We start from the raw sequence: 14,964 nt of genomic DNA, 5'->3' as shown, positions 1-14,964 counted from the left end.
TTACAGTTATAAACACCAGTGTTTTGCACTGGAATGCTTCACCCATATTATTCCAAATATACATATGAAGCATTCAAATGATAATCAGTGTTGAACTTTTCCCTGGAATGGACACACTTGGTCAGACCATAGGTCTAAACTGGGAATCATATGTGGGAGGAGGTTTCTACACTGGCTCAGGCAAGTCACAGCCTCCAAACCCGATTGCGCACAACACAGTCTGGAGACCTTTAGTGGGCGGCGTGGCCCAGTTTCTCTGCCTTCTTTTGGAACAGGAACACTTCGAGTTTTACAGGTCTTGCCTGAGGATTAAAGGACGTCCCTCTAGGGACGCCGGCCTCGTTGTCCTCCCTGAAAGATGGCCATTGAGGGAGCCGGTCGTCTTCTTGTTGCACACACATTAAATAATGTGTGATGAATGGGGGGTGCAATTCAATCGACAGCGGACCAAGCCAGGGGAAAGTGCCCAACTGATTCACTCACAATATTGTTTTTCTGTATTGCAGGTGTGAACTTGTAACTCAGAGGATATTATATTTCGATAATATCATCTGTCCTTGCCTATCCCAAAATGTCACTGTTATAGTCTGGAGCTGTTGACATCTCCTTGTCTCAATTCAGTCATGGAGCTCCCTGAACAGAGGCCAGGAGCCAAAACTGTCTCCAAGCATCACCACTGCCTCTTCGTCACCAGTCTCCGATTCCCACCATCAGTTAAAGCCATAAATAGAAATATGTCGGGAAAGTGCATGTCCGCTAGCTTTAAATAAAACTGTTATCACAGTGTCTGCAAATGAATTTGGGCCTTCTGTCTGCCTTTTCAACTGTCACTCTTGTGTCCAAAATTACTGGGAAACCATTGCTCTTTGGTCATTCAGTGTTTTCATCACAGACACAAAGACTCAGGCAGACAGTGACTGGCTATGAAAAACCAGCTATGAAATAAACCCTGGTGCCTTCAGCGAAGAAGCAGAGAGCTCCTCTTTCTGTGTCCTGTTTGTCATTGTGAGCGGCTTGAGGAGAAGGGACTCCTGATGGTTTCTCGAGGGACCAGAGAGTCCGTTGTTCTATTTCTGCCGCACGGAGTAGCATACCGACCCCTCCCCCATTGGCCACCACCACCGCTGTCTATTCATTACTGTGCAGCGCTTTTTCTGTCGCAGATATGAACAGAACAGACATCCAGTGTTCTTCTGACACTGCCTCTGCTTCCTCCCTCATCCTGGACGTCTCTGCGCCATCATAAACACAGATCCATTAACAGTCTATGAAATGCTGCATTCGTATGTGACCTGCAGTTTTGAGGCAACATGCTTTCAGTTAGCCGGCTGGTAATATTACACCCTCAGAAGTGTGAAGAAGACTTTTTGTTATGAAGAATTGTCTTTTCGTTGAATCATGCCAAAATTGTTTTGAATGACATCACTTAACTAGTCGAACGGCGACATGCTTGTTGATTGCAGGGGAGAGTGATAAGAAGCTGAAATAGGCTTCACCAGTTTCCCTCCCCCCATATCTTGACAAGCTGTCAACACAGAGCTTTACCAGCTTTACGCCAGTCCCTTGAGCGATATGAGACTGATGGAAACAGGGACGGGAGCCCCAGCTGGGAATCGAACCCCAGCTCCCAAGGTGCAGAAGGCACGGGGCACAATCGATCGCAAAAAACACCTGCGATACCACATCCCATGACCTGCCATGCATTTGACGGAGTCGGGGAGTGAGATGTTAGACAAAGGTGACATGAGTGTGGTGGTGATATCGTCTGGGAGATGGAGGAGTCTGAGGGGCAGGAGAAGAAGCTCCGCGGAGTTGAGTGAACGAGGCAGACGGAACGAGGCGGCGCTAAACCGATGGATCCGTCTCTCACGAGTGGCAAAACCACTCCTCGCTCTGAAGGGACAATTCATTTCCTCCAGACGCCAGTCACACTGGTGTTAATTCTGAATGCCAGTCCCTCGCCACGCATCATATTCACTCTTCATATTCCCCTGTACTTTCCCTCTGGTGGTTGGTCTGACGGGTGATCCTGGGTGTACCTTTCTGTTAGGTAACGTCATAGGATTGTGTGGCAAATCTCATTTCAGCAAGTCAGATTTGGCATCCATTCCTTTTTATTTTTAGAACAAGACAAATGTTTCGATGCACGCTAAATTCCTGACGTGTACAGGGCCTTCTCTAGATCAAAATAATTCAAGTTCCTAAGAGAACTATTACCAGATGCTGAATATAAGAGAGAGGCTATTAACACGCCATGTAATTGTTCTTGAAATATGCATATATAGAAGCCTGTAATATTAAAATACAATAACTAATAGTTACTAGTGTTCATTTTAGTGTTAAGGAAGAAAATAAACATTGAAAATAGTTGAACTAACACTAATGTAGATAAAAGAGACCCAATGCTTGGATATAATATCCATTCAAACAAAACCAATTGTCGATTTTTTTAAATAGTTTAAATACACAGCTCATGAAAAAATTAAGAGACCACTGCACCTTTTTCTTTCCTTTCCAAAAAAGTTTTGAGTGAGGAACAGAAGTGTTCAATTTGCAGTGTTCTCCTAATTTTAACCCTTCTATTCCTCACTCAAAAACGTCCTTTTCAACTTTTTTAGAAAGGAAAGAAAAAGGACTCTTGTTTTTCCTCTTGTTTTTCTTTTCCTTCCAAGTTTTTCCGGAGCTGTATATGATTTTTTCTTGATTAATTCATCTTACGCAGATATATTTAGACAACGTCAATGTTGAACTTGGACTCATTGCAAGCCATTTTTAACCGACTGTTCCAAATGACAGATGTTTCAAGACAGTAGTTGAACATTTTAGTTCTCCCGACCTTAGCGGTCATTCTTGGTCCAGGTTGCAGCTGAAAATAAAACCGACATTTTAAAAATGAGGAATCGCACATCACCGCAAGCCTGCATAATATGGGACATGTGGTCCTGATGAGTTGGAGGCCATTAAATATTGCACTGTCAACAAAAATACAATATTAATGAAGACACATTCAATAACTGGATCTCACATGCAAGTCGAAGACCACAGGATGGAGTGAGTAGTGGAACGACAGAGATGTCTTGGGGGCGAGACTGCGAGTGTGAAGAGGGGTCTGTCGTCTCAAACAGGCGGCGCAATGTGTTCTACATTTACAAACACACAAACATACCAGTGGAACACAACTGTGGGAGGAATTTACAAAAAAAGATCACTCAAAAAATGATTGTAGATAATGTTGACTACCCCTGTCCTGGCCCCCTGGAAATATATTTCTCTACTGAAGTATGAGCTTCTGTTCAAGTTTCTTTATTTTCACTCACGTTTCTTTATCTCTACTCCCTGAACATTCCCTACTGTCAATCATGAATGTTCATTATTTTAATGATGAAATGCTCACACAACATCTGCATTCAAACATTTGATCTCAAAACGTATACTATCATCAGGGAAATTAGGTTTACCTGTTCGGTAAACTACAATGAGCAACTCTTTAAAGCTGATGGTATTGACAAATTGTAGCTCTTAGCTCACAGCGGGCCCTGTAGAGAGGGAGTGAAGCATTATGGTACTTTGTGCAGTTCTTCAAAGAACCAAACTACGTACAGAAACTCTACAATTATTTTCCTGTGTAATTACTCCAAGAACCTTATTTGGTTACAACGTGTATCTTCATTTTTTTCATCTTTCCTGTAGATGGGTTGAAGAATTGAAAAAAGGGGTCGAAAAATCTTTTCATTGCGATCAAAAGAGAAACACGTGCAGAGGCTTCGAGGAGCTTTTATCAGTTGGAAAGAAAGTCTTAAAATAGAAGAATCCTCAGCCACTCAGTTGAAGATAAACATGCACGTTCGGCATACAGCGTGTGCATGTGGATGTCTTTACAATGGTTACAATATTATGGGAAATGTCTAAGGACACTTCATTGTCAAACATGAGTGAGCACAAACTGTAGCGAAGGTATGACATCATACCCATCATGTAGTAAGGGGTGACCCCATCATTCTGCATAGTTAAGGACCTCACACCCCACAAACGCTTTCTCATTCTTTCTTTCAGCGCTATCGATTCCCAGAGCCTGTGGCTTCATGAATCACAGAACTTCCCGCCGTGTGACGCGGAGTGTGAGAATGAAAGCACGGCCTTTGCTTCAGAAGCCCGGGGGCTCTTGCCGACAGAATAGAACACAGCTCTTCTCTTGTGCGTTTGATTTATAATGAGGGCCGCCGCGTTTCCGTCCGGGCCACAAGCTTTTGCTAACGCAGAAAACAGCTAGAGCACATCTCCCCGTTCAGAGAAATATAAAAAGTAAGACCGATCATCAAAGGATGAGGGCAAAGGTTAGACGGTGACAGCGTTTGCGTCAAGGACCCGAGCAGAGGGTCCAGCTTATTTAGAGTGGAAAATAACGGCGTACACACGAGCTGCTCTAAATGCCACGAAATATAGACTGTTTTTAAAGGCTTCTGTGTAAAATGGCTAAGTCAGAAATCATTAATTGGACCCGCCTGGTGTTCTTAAGTCTGAATTAGTCCCAGATTAGATTGCGATGAAAAAAATGGAGTGGAACTAGCTTTGAGGGCCAGATTTGAATACTGGTATGTGTGATATGAATCTACCATAATGCAGCCACTGCTGCTGTTGGGCAATAACATGCCTTCGCACCAAATTGTTAGTTTTAGGTGACAGGCATTTAAAATAAATCACTGTCTATCAAAGTAATAACTAGTTTAAGAGCACCTGAAGTATTCACAACTAAACTGTAGCATTTCGTTATCCCAGAGAAAGCACGCTTTCAATGTAATTCAGTAAAGCCAGTGGTTGTTCTATCATTTCATTCACCTCTGTCCAGCTCCCACAATTCTTCATAGGAGACAAGGTTTTCTTTGGGCACAGGGTCTCAGTTGCCTGTTCTGCCGTTTGTCTTCATTTCCCTTACCTTCACTATTCCACGGTCTGAAGACAGCAAACTGAATTTGGGAAGAGGCAAGGGGTTCTCTTGACACCCTTGGTAACACACACACACACACTAATTCAGTTCATAATGTATTTGCTGGCATGCTGTTTTATGAGACTTGTCAAATTTTAATGCATTGTTAATAGCTTTCTTTAAGACATCTGACATTAAGGCCAGCTCCATATTGAGGGACAGGAATGACGTTGGCCCAGGGTCTAGCATCCTTTCGGTCAGGTGCGGCAGTCATGTAAATTATGTATCACATCCCATAGTGATACTGCCCCCTGCTGGAGATCACCACACGTTTTGTTTCCAGTATTTCGGTGGATCGGCAATAAGTATTTAGATAATTTTGGCAAAACGCAAACATTTACATACAGATAACAGAATTAATTATCTACTACTGAAAACAATACAATTCCGAAAATTTCGCCATGCTTCCTCGAGTGATCACAGATTATGATTTGTCAAGTTTATTGTAGGTGCACTCAAATTTAACTAAACATGTTGTACAGCATTTACCAGAACGGCACAAGTGATTATACATTCTGCTTGGAATAGTATTTGAATCAGTAAGTTCCATCTGGAGGGGGGTGATCCTGACCTGAGAATCATGTGTGAAACTCAAGACTTTAGCCTAAAACAACATTGAGATGATAATTTACCAGTTAGACATGCTTGGATATGAAGTTAGGATTAAAGTTGTACTTCAGCGGTTTCCTACATATTAATCAGTCGCCCAATTACGTACCACATACACATAACCAAATAAAAGTGGTCCACTTTGGAAACTTCCTCTATACATTCTTCTCAATTAAAAACAAGGAGACTTCTAAACAATAGAATGATATGAAGCGCACCCATGCTCAATCCATCCATGATGTACTTTGTCCAACTCTGAAAAAGTATTATTGTCTTTCCCAACATCCTAAGAGTTGACACAAAGTCAGTGTCGCATTGCACAGCACTTAAAAAAACACAGCAAGCGCACACAAACCTACAAAGTCAATTATAGTTTGGACCCAACAAATCCATTGAGTCAAACAGTGCATAGATAAAATTGCAACACAATCCCTCCCTTTTTTTTTGTATGTACACTTTTCAGTGGACAATAATATTATAACAGTTTAGTTTAAGAGGGATGACAGATTTGGAACAGGGCCAATTGTGCATGTGGTAGGCCTAATTCTACACCCCAATAATAAATACATTTAAATTGCTAAAGGCAAATGGTTTGTGTCTCTACAATGGTACAACTATAGATAGTGCAAACAACGAAAGGAACGTAATAGTCACTCTTAATACGGTGAAACAACCGAAATAGTGCCACGTTTGGCTTTCTTTCTTTCATAACACAGGTGCACTCTGGGAAAATTTGCTGTGAAAACATCACAATGGCAAAATCAAGTCGAGCTGGTGTTTTCAAAGGCATGCAAAATAAGTTCATCCACACTGAAATTAGGAAGGAAAGACATAGAACAAATTTGAAAAGTCACACAAATGATATTTACACATATCTGTCAATCTCTACACTGTATTCTTCAAACCCAAGAGTTATTTCTACTCCATTGTTATATCAGCCATTTAAGCAGAATGTTAAATACAATTTGTTGAACTCCAGTGAGCAGTGTTACATTCATTCATAAAATGTCTCGAGATATGTCTATCAACGATTGTGCTAAAACAGAAAGGCAGAGTTTAAGTATGGAGTCCATGTTGACAGTACATATTTATCCAGAGTGTGTTCATGTTGTCTTGGGTCCAATGAATGCATGGAGTTCCTCATCATGACAAAGTGTATTGATCCTAAACTTTAAAAGTGACATGCTTCGGGTTTTAGTTTTGAACATCGTAAAAAACGGAGGTAGCGAACCTTCTAGGTACATAAGAAATGTCACACAAACCAGTCAATTGATTAGCATTTGAAAACAGTAAATTTTGACTTAAAGTAAAAAATAATTATAAAGGAGCAGTGAGTTGAATGAAATGCTAAACAAAACAAAAATCATAGCATTTATATTTTTCCAATAGAAGCACACAGCATGAACAGACAAGTTGCTACATGATATGCCTCTCTACTACAGCTGTTCCATACACGTTTCATACCAGGGAAGGGCAAGCTCGAAAACACAGGGAACTACTTTGATAAAAACATGAGACAATCTTTTTGACTTAACTAATGGATGAACGGGTAAATATTTATATTACCCAGATTTATTTCCTATCGATTCAGGCACTGATAGAAGCAACTGATTTTTGTTGCTTTTAATCATATGCTTTCCTATGCGCTTGGTGACTTTGAACAAAGTAGACCTCTCAGAACATTCACACCAGAGGGTCATTGTACAAAGCAGGTTCAATCAGCAGACTTCAGAATGCAAAAACAAACGTAGGATGTTCGATCGTAATCTTTCATATGGAAGTGTTTGATGTCATGGAGAAAACATAAAAAACCAAAACATTAATAGCTTTATGGATTGCAAAAAAGTTGACTTCAGCATATATTTCAAACGACCAGGAAATGTTGCCCAATGGTATGATAACCACACACGTTCAAATAACCACAATAGCAATGTCGACAATAAAATAAAAGCGGTTTTCATTCCATTGGGATTCAAATTAAGGAATTGAAATCAAAGAGCAATTCACAAGTCAATACGGAACCGACACTAAGCGTGTCCCCACACCAAACTAGATTTGCAAATTGCACTCACTCGCCTACTCCAAGAAAATATTAAAAGATAAAAATGAGGCCGTGGGCCGTTGGGCAAACGCCAACTATCGACCAGATCCACCTCGCAACGCAGACGATCTCCGCTCAGTCCCCGGCACAGTGACTACTACCGGGGGCGTTTCCTCAGACGGCGTGTCCACGTCCATGACAGGGTTGACAAAGCACTCGTATTCAGAGTCCTCGCCGTTGTCCTCGCCGTTGCCTTCGTTGTGCGCGCTCACAAAGTCGTTCTCCCACTCCAGGGCATTGGAGTCCTCGGAGGCGGAGGCCGGACCACCAGCAGCCTGCTTCCCATCGGGCCGAAGGGCGGCACGGAGAATGTCCTCCTCGGTTTTAGACCTTTCCCAGGCCGGGCCGGGCCGGCCCATACCTGAAGACGGAGACAGTAAGTCACATGGGGGTTGAACCTGACGTGGCCGTTCAACCCGGAGATTGTGAGGCTGGAAATAGACAATTTCTGTAATTGACTAGAAGTTGTTCAATAAAGCTACATTCGCTGGCTTGGGAAAGTATCCTGACACCTCCATTTTCTCCAAAAACCCCATTCATTATTGATTAAATAAAAATGTTTTTAGAAATGTGTGCCAATTTACTGAAACTCCAAAAATGCCTCATGTACAAAAAAAGAGAAAAGCACAATCTTTTCCATTACGTTGCAGAGGTGCATGTGGCAAAGATTACAGCTTAGATTCTTCTTGGGTATGTCTCTACCAGCTTTACACACTTGGATATCATTCGTTTCCTACATTCTTCCTTGCAGATCCTGTCAAGCACCGTCAGATGGGATGGGAAGCATTGGTGAACTGATCTTTAGGTCAACCCCAAAGATGATTAATGGGGTGCAATTCGGGGCTTTGCCTGGGCCACTCAAGGACCTTCACAGACTTGTCCTGAAGCCACTCCATTTTTGTCTTAACTATGTGCTTTGGGTCTTGCTGAAAGAGCCTTAAGTCCTGTGCGTTCTGTGTCAGGCTTTCTTAAAGGATTTATCTGTATTTTACCCTGTTCATCTTTCCCTTAATCTTGACCTGTCTTACATGCCCTGCTGCTGAAAAGCATTCCTGTAGTTTTGCATTCATGCTCAATAGTTGTGACCTCATCAGAATATTTTTCTTCATGCTATAAGTCCTATAAGCGTCATATGGCTTTTACTCAGGAGTGGCTTCTGTCTAGCAACACAACCATAAATGCCTTATTAATGGTTGTCTTTCTGGCAGGTTCTCTAATCTTTGAAGAGAAATTCAAACTCTGTTACAGAAGCCACTGGGTTCTTGGTCACCTCCCTGACCAAGGCCCTTCCTGCCTGATTACTGATGGCCAACACTAGTAAAAGTCCATATTTTCGTAGTTCCAAACATCTTCCATTTAACAAATGGTGCACTGCCGTCCTGGGAAGTTTCAATGCTGTGGTAATTTTTTTTATACATTCTACAGATCCATGCCTCAACAGAAAAGAATCTCAGAAGTCTACAGAGTTCCTTGGAGTTCCCAGCTTGGTTTTTGCTCTGACGTGCAAACTGAAGTGTAGGGCCTTACATAGACAGTAAGGCCTTCCAAAAAGGCCAGAATTCCAGCCGTCTCATGTCCATTTATTGTATTTCTTGGCCCATGCAAGTCTCTTCTTTATTGGTGTCCTTCAGCAGTGGTTTCTTTGTAGCAGTCAGACCAAAAAGGCCTGATTCACGCAGTCTCCTCTGTCGAGATGTGTCTGGTATATTTATTTGGGCTGAAATTGAGGTGCAGTGAATTCCCAACTTCTGAGGCGGGCAACTCTAACAAACTTATGTTCTGCAGCATCGGTAACTCCGGGTCTTCCTTTCCTGTGGCAGTCCTCAAAAGAGCCAATCGCATCACAGGGCTAGATGTTTTTTGCGACTGCACTTTGTAAAAAGTGTTAAAACTTTAAAGTTGCTGAAACTTTGCTGATTGACGTAGCATCATATGTTAAAGTAATGACAGACTGTTGTGGCTCTTTGCTTATTTGAGCTGTTATTGCCATAACATGGACTACTAAAATAAAGACAATGACGGTCTTCTGTATACCAACGCTGCACTAAATGCATATCCTCTAGGATGCAATGAATATGTATATCCCTACCTTCCTCATCCTCCCATTCCAGGTCCAGCGAGGTTCCGTCGTCATTGGTGGAGCGGGTCTTGGTATTGAAGTCCCAGCTGCTCTCCGTGTTGGGGGTGATCACATTAGTTTCAGAGGAAAGCCCTGATGACTCAACACAAACAACTAATCACAGGTGGTGCCAAAGAACAACAGGTCTACTTATGTGGCATGAGGATGACCTTTAATTCAAGGACAACAAAAATAATGTTTTATTGGTATACAGCACACTTCAGGAACAGAGATATAGTCAAGGGATATTGGCAGTGCTAAAACAGTGGACTCACTGTTGCTCCTGAAGGCTTCCGAAGTGGCTTTCGCACTCTGTAGGTAGACATCGAAGTCTCCGCCTGAGCCACGCCTAGAAGAGAATCCAACCCATAAAAACAAGCACATTGACTTAATGTGTCCATGCAATTCAATGGTAGCCAAATCGGTTGGTTTAATATACTCACTTTTTTGGGTAGACCATGCCGCCATCAACATCTGCCCGGGCTTTTGCCCGCTGTGCAAGCTGTTGCTTTGAAAACATAAGAAAACCTCAGAAAAACCCCTGGCCACCACTTTGTTGGTAAATTTGTTAGTAAAATGTTGCCGTTATTGTGTTAAAATGTATTAAGGTTGCAGATGGTCAAACGTGAAACTAATTCAACTTAAGGGGATACTTTTTAACAAAATAAATGTTAATAAATGTTATTTAACAGAAGTTTCCATCAGACACTTTTACTTATTGCACTTAGTTTGTGAGCGCCAGCGGGATTTCAATTGTCATTATAGGAACACAAAATGTGTAACTTTGTATAATGTAATTAAAACACCACACTTTAGACATTAACCAATTTTACATACGAGTTTGAAACAACGTAAATAACTGCATTACTCCTGAGACGGATGCCATTTCTGACAGTGTGCGTTCATTGATGGTTTGATTAGGGAAAGTCAGTGAAATGAAGCATAAAAAAGCATGGTATCAAGAAAAAATAAAAATGAAATAAAAATGGAAACAAATTAATACATAATTTGTGGTTAAGAAATGTATACATAAATGCCTCAGTATTTTTTTAACACTTCAGAGTTTTACTTTAAGGGACCTTCACTGGGCTGGGTACGATTTACAAATTCTTATTGACAGACATATCACAGGCTACATTTATTTAGACAGTCAAAGGATTGACCACCAGTTAATTTGGTGGTACGCACTTGAAGAGTGTGTCCAAGGGAGCAAGCGTAAAGCCAAGGAAAAGGTGGGTGAGGCGCAACAAGGCAGTGAAGGGATGACAGGCGCACTCAAAAATGGCCGTCTCACCTCCTTTATCTTTCGCTCGCGTGCCAGCTTTGCGGCCTCGCGTTGGGCAGCATTTCTAGCCTCCTCTTCTAGCCTTAACTTCTCCTCTTGTGCCAATAACTGAGCAGAAAATGACATAAAATAAACAACACAAAGTTGGGAACAGAAAGACAAAATTGCAAAACAATTATTTAAAGCAAATAATGAAAAATTAAGATTGGCACAAATGAAAATATAAGGCTGCTATGAGGACTTAGACTGAGAATCGACTTATTGAAAATAGCCATCTAGCTAGGCAATATGAGGGATACTGAAAAGCTTAGAAAATAGATTTTGGGGATTGTAGATATTCTAATTGAACCATTTCCTATAAACAAACAAGTGATAACATTTTACTTTAGATTCATTTAGAAATCAATGCAACTGCTGCAAAATGTGATGCAATTCATGTTTTTATATATTATTACATTACATAATATATTTCTACATTATATAATATATTTCTACATTTGGTATAGCAATAGATTTTTGAGAATCAAGCCCCCGCACCTTTCACAGAACATCCTAGAAGAAACACTGCAATATGAATATTATAGAAGAAACTCTTGTGTAGAACTGAATTTATTCAGATCTTTCAGAGACCCTTCAGTGATAAAGCAGTTTGCTTGCAGAAGCCTACCTCTGCCTGCAGTTTCTGGTCTATCAGGGTCTGCTGATCGGAAATGGCCGCATAGCGGTGCTCTTTAAGGTGGACGATCTCATCTTCACTGATAGGCCTGGTATCAAAAGTAAACAAATATTACCTGAAGCTCATCTTGGATTACCGAGCCCTATTAACATTATTCTGAAATGCAAACCAGTCCACTGAAACAAAGTTCAAAAAGCATACCTGGGACAGCTTTGTGGACTCTCCGCCTGAAATTAAAACCAAACAACTTCAACAGTGAAAGTGGGCAAAGAACAACACGCAATAGGCCTGTTTAACATTCATTGTGTGTCCTGTGATGTGACTTGATACACACTTGAAATCACACTTTGGAATTTCAAACTAAGAAATGCTGTTCAAACACTCACCTCATCACTCTCAACAAGGTTTTCAAACTGTGGAGACACAGAACTGCATTGTAAGTAAGCCTAATAATTACATTAAAAAAAACATTTTAAACCAAGTGGTGTATGATCTGAGTAAAACTACATTTCCCAGAAGCGTCGTTACCTCTATGGTGTAATGTTCTCCTGCAGTACTGCTTCTAAAGTATTTAGACCTGCATGAACAAAAAAGACACAACACTGACATACTGTTAGGCTGTGACTTTAACTGTCATGATGGGCTACTTCTAGTAGAAAAGATACATCCTTACGTCAGAAACTACAGGCCCAACTGATGATAACATCAAGCATACAGTTTTGTCAGGTAAAAATAATTTAGGGTGTAGCACTGAAAAATACACCGCTCTTTGGACTCCTTTGTGATTTCCACAAAAGCTGAACTGATATTCCTAAAACTCAAGTTGTATACAATGCAGAAAATGCAACCAGTTTAAACATGTCCAAATCAATAACCAGGCAAAATCTGTAGGGTATACAGTAAACCCGAAATCAGGCCTGCCATTGGCCTACATCTGAAGAGGCTACAGTCAAGGTTCCAGCCTCATCTATGCTGCCTGGTGACAAGTGGCTGGTAAGCACTGTGGCAGATGCAAATCGCCCCGGCCTTGAGGGGCCACTTGGTGGATTATGTGTAGTTCTTAGACAGGGGCCCATTACCAACTATAAGCACAATATCATACACATTCTCAGATATCTGATTGATGCCACTTGTTCTTTCACACTGTTTCTTGTTCTGAGTTTCTTAATTCACCCCTGGCTTTCTCCAAGAGATGTGAGATAATTAGCTTAGCAACCGTGCAACGCAGTTTGATTACCTGATCACAACTGGCTGACCTTCTGTGGGGCGTTAGTGTTGTACAGTCCACCATTCACTGACCAATTCATAACTCTTCCTTTCGATAATAACCATTGTTTAATATTTACAGTATTTCATAAAATATGTGTGTGGTGAAAAACATGTAAAGACCAAACACATAGATGCCATTTTGAATCATCTGCATTTTTAAGTAGTTGGACAAGACTCCAAGGTCGGCAATCACACTAAGTTGACTACATTAAAATGGTGAAAGGTCGCAATGTCTTCTAACATATTTACTATTTCAATAACTGATGGTAGAAAATGAAGCACGTTTTCACATCTACTACATATTTTGTGTTTCTTACGAATGTATACAGGGAGCGGTTTGGAAAAATATATTAAACACAAATTAACCAAGTTCTCTACAGTGGCCGATTAAATTAGCGTTCAATTAAAACGACTGCAGCCTCAATAACTATCGGGTGACTAAGATCTGTCCAGCACCGGCTCAGGCTGAATGTTTGACATCTGTAGAAAGCAGGATACAATGCGTCAGATTCAGAGTGAATATAAAATGCATATACTATTAAGCTAGCTAAATACACCATTAAATATTAATGCCCTCCCAAAGATTCACACAAAGCCGTGTGTTCTTATGGCGAGAAAACACATCAAGGAATAGGGTGGGGGAATGATTCTGCTTGCTGATGCGAAAAAGCCTAGCTTACTTAATCATACAAAGGTACAGAACTAGGCTATTCACAATTTGACAAGCAAAAGTGTATTTTAAAAATACCTTGATGTTTTGACACTGCGTTGTAATTATATTATGTTTTGTATAACTAGCCGGGGGTGTAGTTGACATGTCAACGTTCGCTCGTGCAACCAACAACATATGCCGCCGTGGGGAAGTTTAATAATGGGCGTAATAATCATTACTTACCCGCCTCCTCGTTGTATCCTGTTCGCTTCTCTTCTGAAGAGCCCACAACAATAAGCCCAACAGTTCCCCATCGCATTCTGTCGAAATAGGCTACCTTCGATAGGTCGAGTGATAGTTAGATGAATATTCTGTTAAGTTAGCTAACTGGTGCTTCATTTGCTAGCAGGTTTACTAGCATTAGCTAGCCTCCTGACGTTAGCTATTACAACGGAAAGGTAACATGGCATCCAAAGCACGACAACATGCGTTTACTGGTCAATCAAATCATGTACTTTAAATATACATAGTATATTTCTATGTACAACAGCTTGTTGAACAATCCACTGATCGCGCTGTGGTTTTCATGAGCCTCATTCTCATTCAATACTTCCTGCTTTTCCTTGTACAAGACATGTGACTCGTGTAGAGCTACGGAATGTAACCTGGGCCAAAAGTAATAACGCTTCTCTGTTTTTGCGTGCCCAGAAGTTTTTGTATATCTAATTAAGATACTGTTGTTCGGGAGATAATAGACTCTGTGCACCAGCGTTGAGGCGAACGTCCGCTTTTGTCTAGAAGTTGGTATTGCAGTTTCCGGTTTACTTACTAATACTCATCCCTATTAGTAAACACCTAAACTAACAACAAGATGAGTGATACTGTTGTACGAAAAAAAGAAAAGAAATATAATGTACGTGACTCATTTAAGTTTCAAGGTATAAGTGGGGCATCATTTTAATCAGGAGAATGTCCTCTTTTTAATAAAATATGGCTTGTGCCATTCAATGACTTCAAACGCTACACTAGAAATAGTCAGAAAAGGCGATTTTTTATATACTTCCACGTAACGCAGGTTTAAGCGCAATTAATACCATATAGGACCAGATGTTTACTTCCTATGCCAGTTGTTATTTTTCAGTTTTTGAGGCTAGGGTGAATTTTTATGCGTTATATTGTCCTGCCTAATACTACACTAAAAAGGAACATGTCGCTAACTAGCTTACACCACAGTAAACTACTTACCCTCGTAGTTGTGCAGATAACTCG

The 14,964-nt window shown here is 40.8% G+C and overlaps 1 protein-coding gene across 3 annotated transcripts; it reads right to left on the bottom strand.

The window, feature by feature from the left end:
• Positions 1–5,395: 5,395 nt before the first annotated feature.
• Positions 5,396–14,390, bottom strand: ap1ar (adaptor related protein complex 1 associated regulatory protein). Of its 3 annotated transcripts, XM_010900917.4 has the most exons (10): positions 13,939–14,371; positions 12,303–12,351; positions 12,161–12,187; positions 11,976–12,001; positions 11,766–11,862; positions 11,108–11,206; positions 10,257–10,321; positions 10,089–10,162; positions 9,784–9,906; positions 5,396–8,055 (listed from the first exon to the last, which is right to left on the bottom strand). In XM_010900917.4, exons 1-10 carry the CDS (start codon positions 14,007–14,009, stop codon positions 7,730–7,732), a joined length of 957 nt encoding a protein of 318 aa, XP_010899219.2. In that variant the 5' UTR covers positions 14,010–14,371; the 3' UTR covers positions 5,396–7,729. The 3 variants fall into 3 exon arrangements, with proteins under 3 accessions (XP_010899219.2, XP_034147701.1, XP_034147702.1); XM_034291810.1 differs by lacking the exon at positions 5,396–8,055 and having other exon boundaries at positions 9,245–9,906; positions 12,303–12,376; positions 13,939–14,390; XM_034291811.1 differs by lacking the exon at positions 5,396–8,055 and having other exon boundaries at positions 9,248–9,906; positions 10,257–10,315; positions 12,303–12,376; positions 13,939–14,378.
• Between the last annotated feature and the right edge of the window lie 574 nt (positions 14,391–14,964).

Source organism: Esox lucius, chromosome 4 (genome assembly GCF_011004845.1).
Source record: "Esox lucius isolate fEsoLuc1 chromosome 4, fEsoLuc1.pri, whole genome shotgun sequence".
Taxonomy (NCBI): domain Eukaryota; kingdom Metazoa; phylum Chordata; class Actinopteri; order Esociformes; family Esocidae; genus Esox; species Esox lucius.
The sequence above is the reverse complement of the archived record's forward strand: the minus strand, read 5'-3'. Positions and strand labels throughout refer to the sequence as shown.

What these genes read in the sequence shown, in the direction of transcription:
- ap1ar (XM_010900917.4), bottom strand. Translation starts at nt 14,009, where the DNA reads ATGGGGAACTGTTGGGCTTATTGTTGTGGGCTCTTCAGAAGAGAAGCG. An exon ending in ACCAGAAACTGCAGGCAGAG is followed by an intron (nt 11,207 to 11,765) that starts GTAGGCTTCTGC and finishes TTTTCTGCTCAG; the next exon opens with TTATTGGCACAAGAGGAGAA. An exon ending in GGAAGCCTTCAGGAGCAACA is followed by an intron (nt 9,907 to 10,088) that starts GTGAGTCCACTG and finishes TTGAGTCATCAG; the next exon opens with GGCTTTCCTCTGAAACTAAT.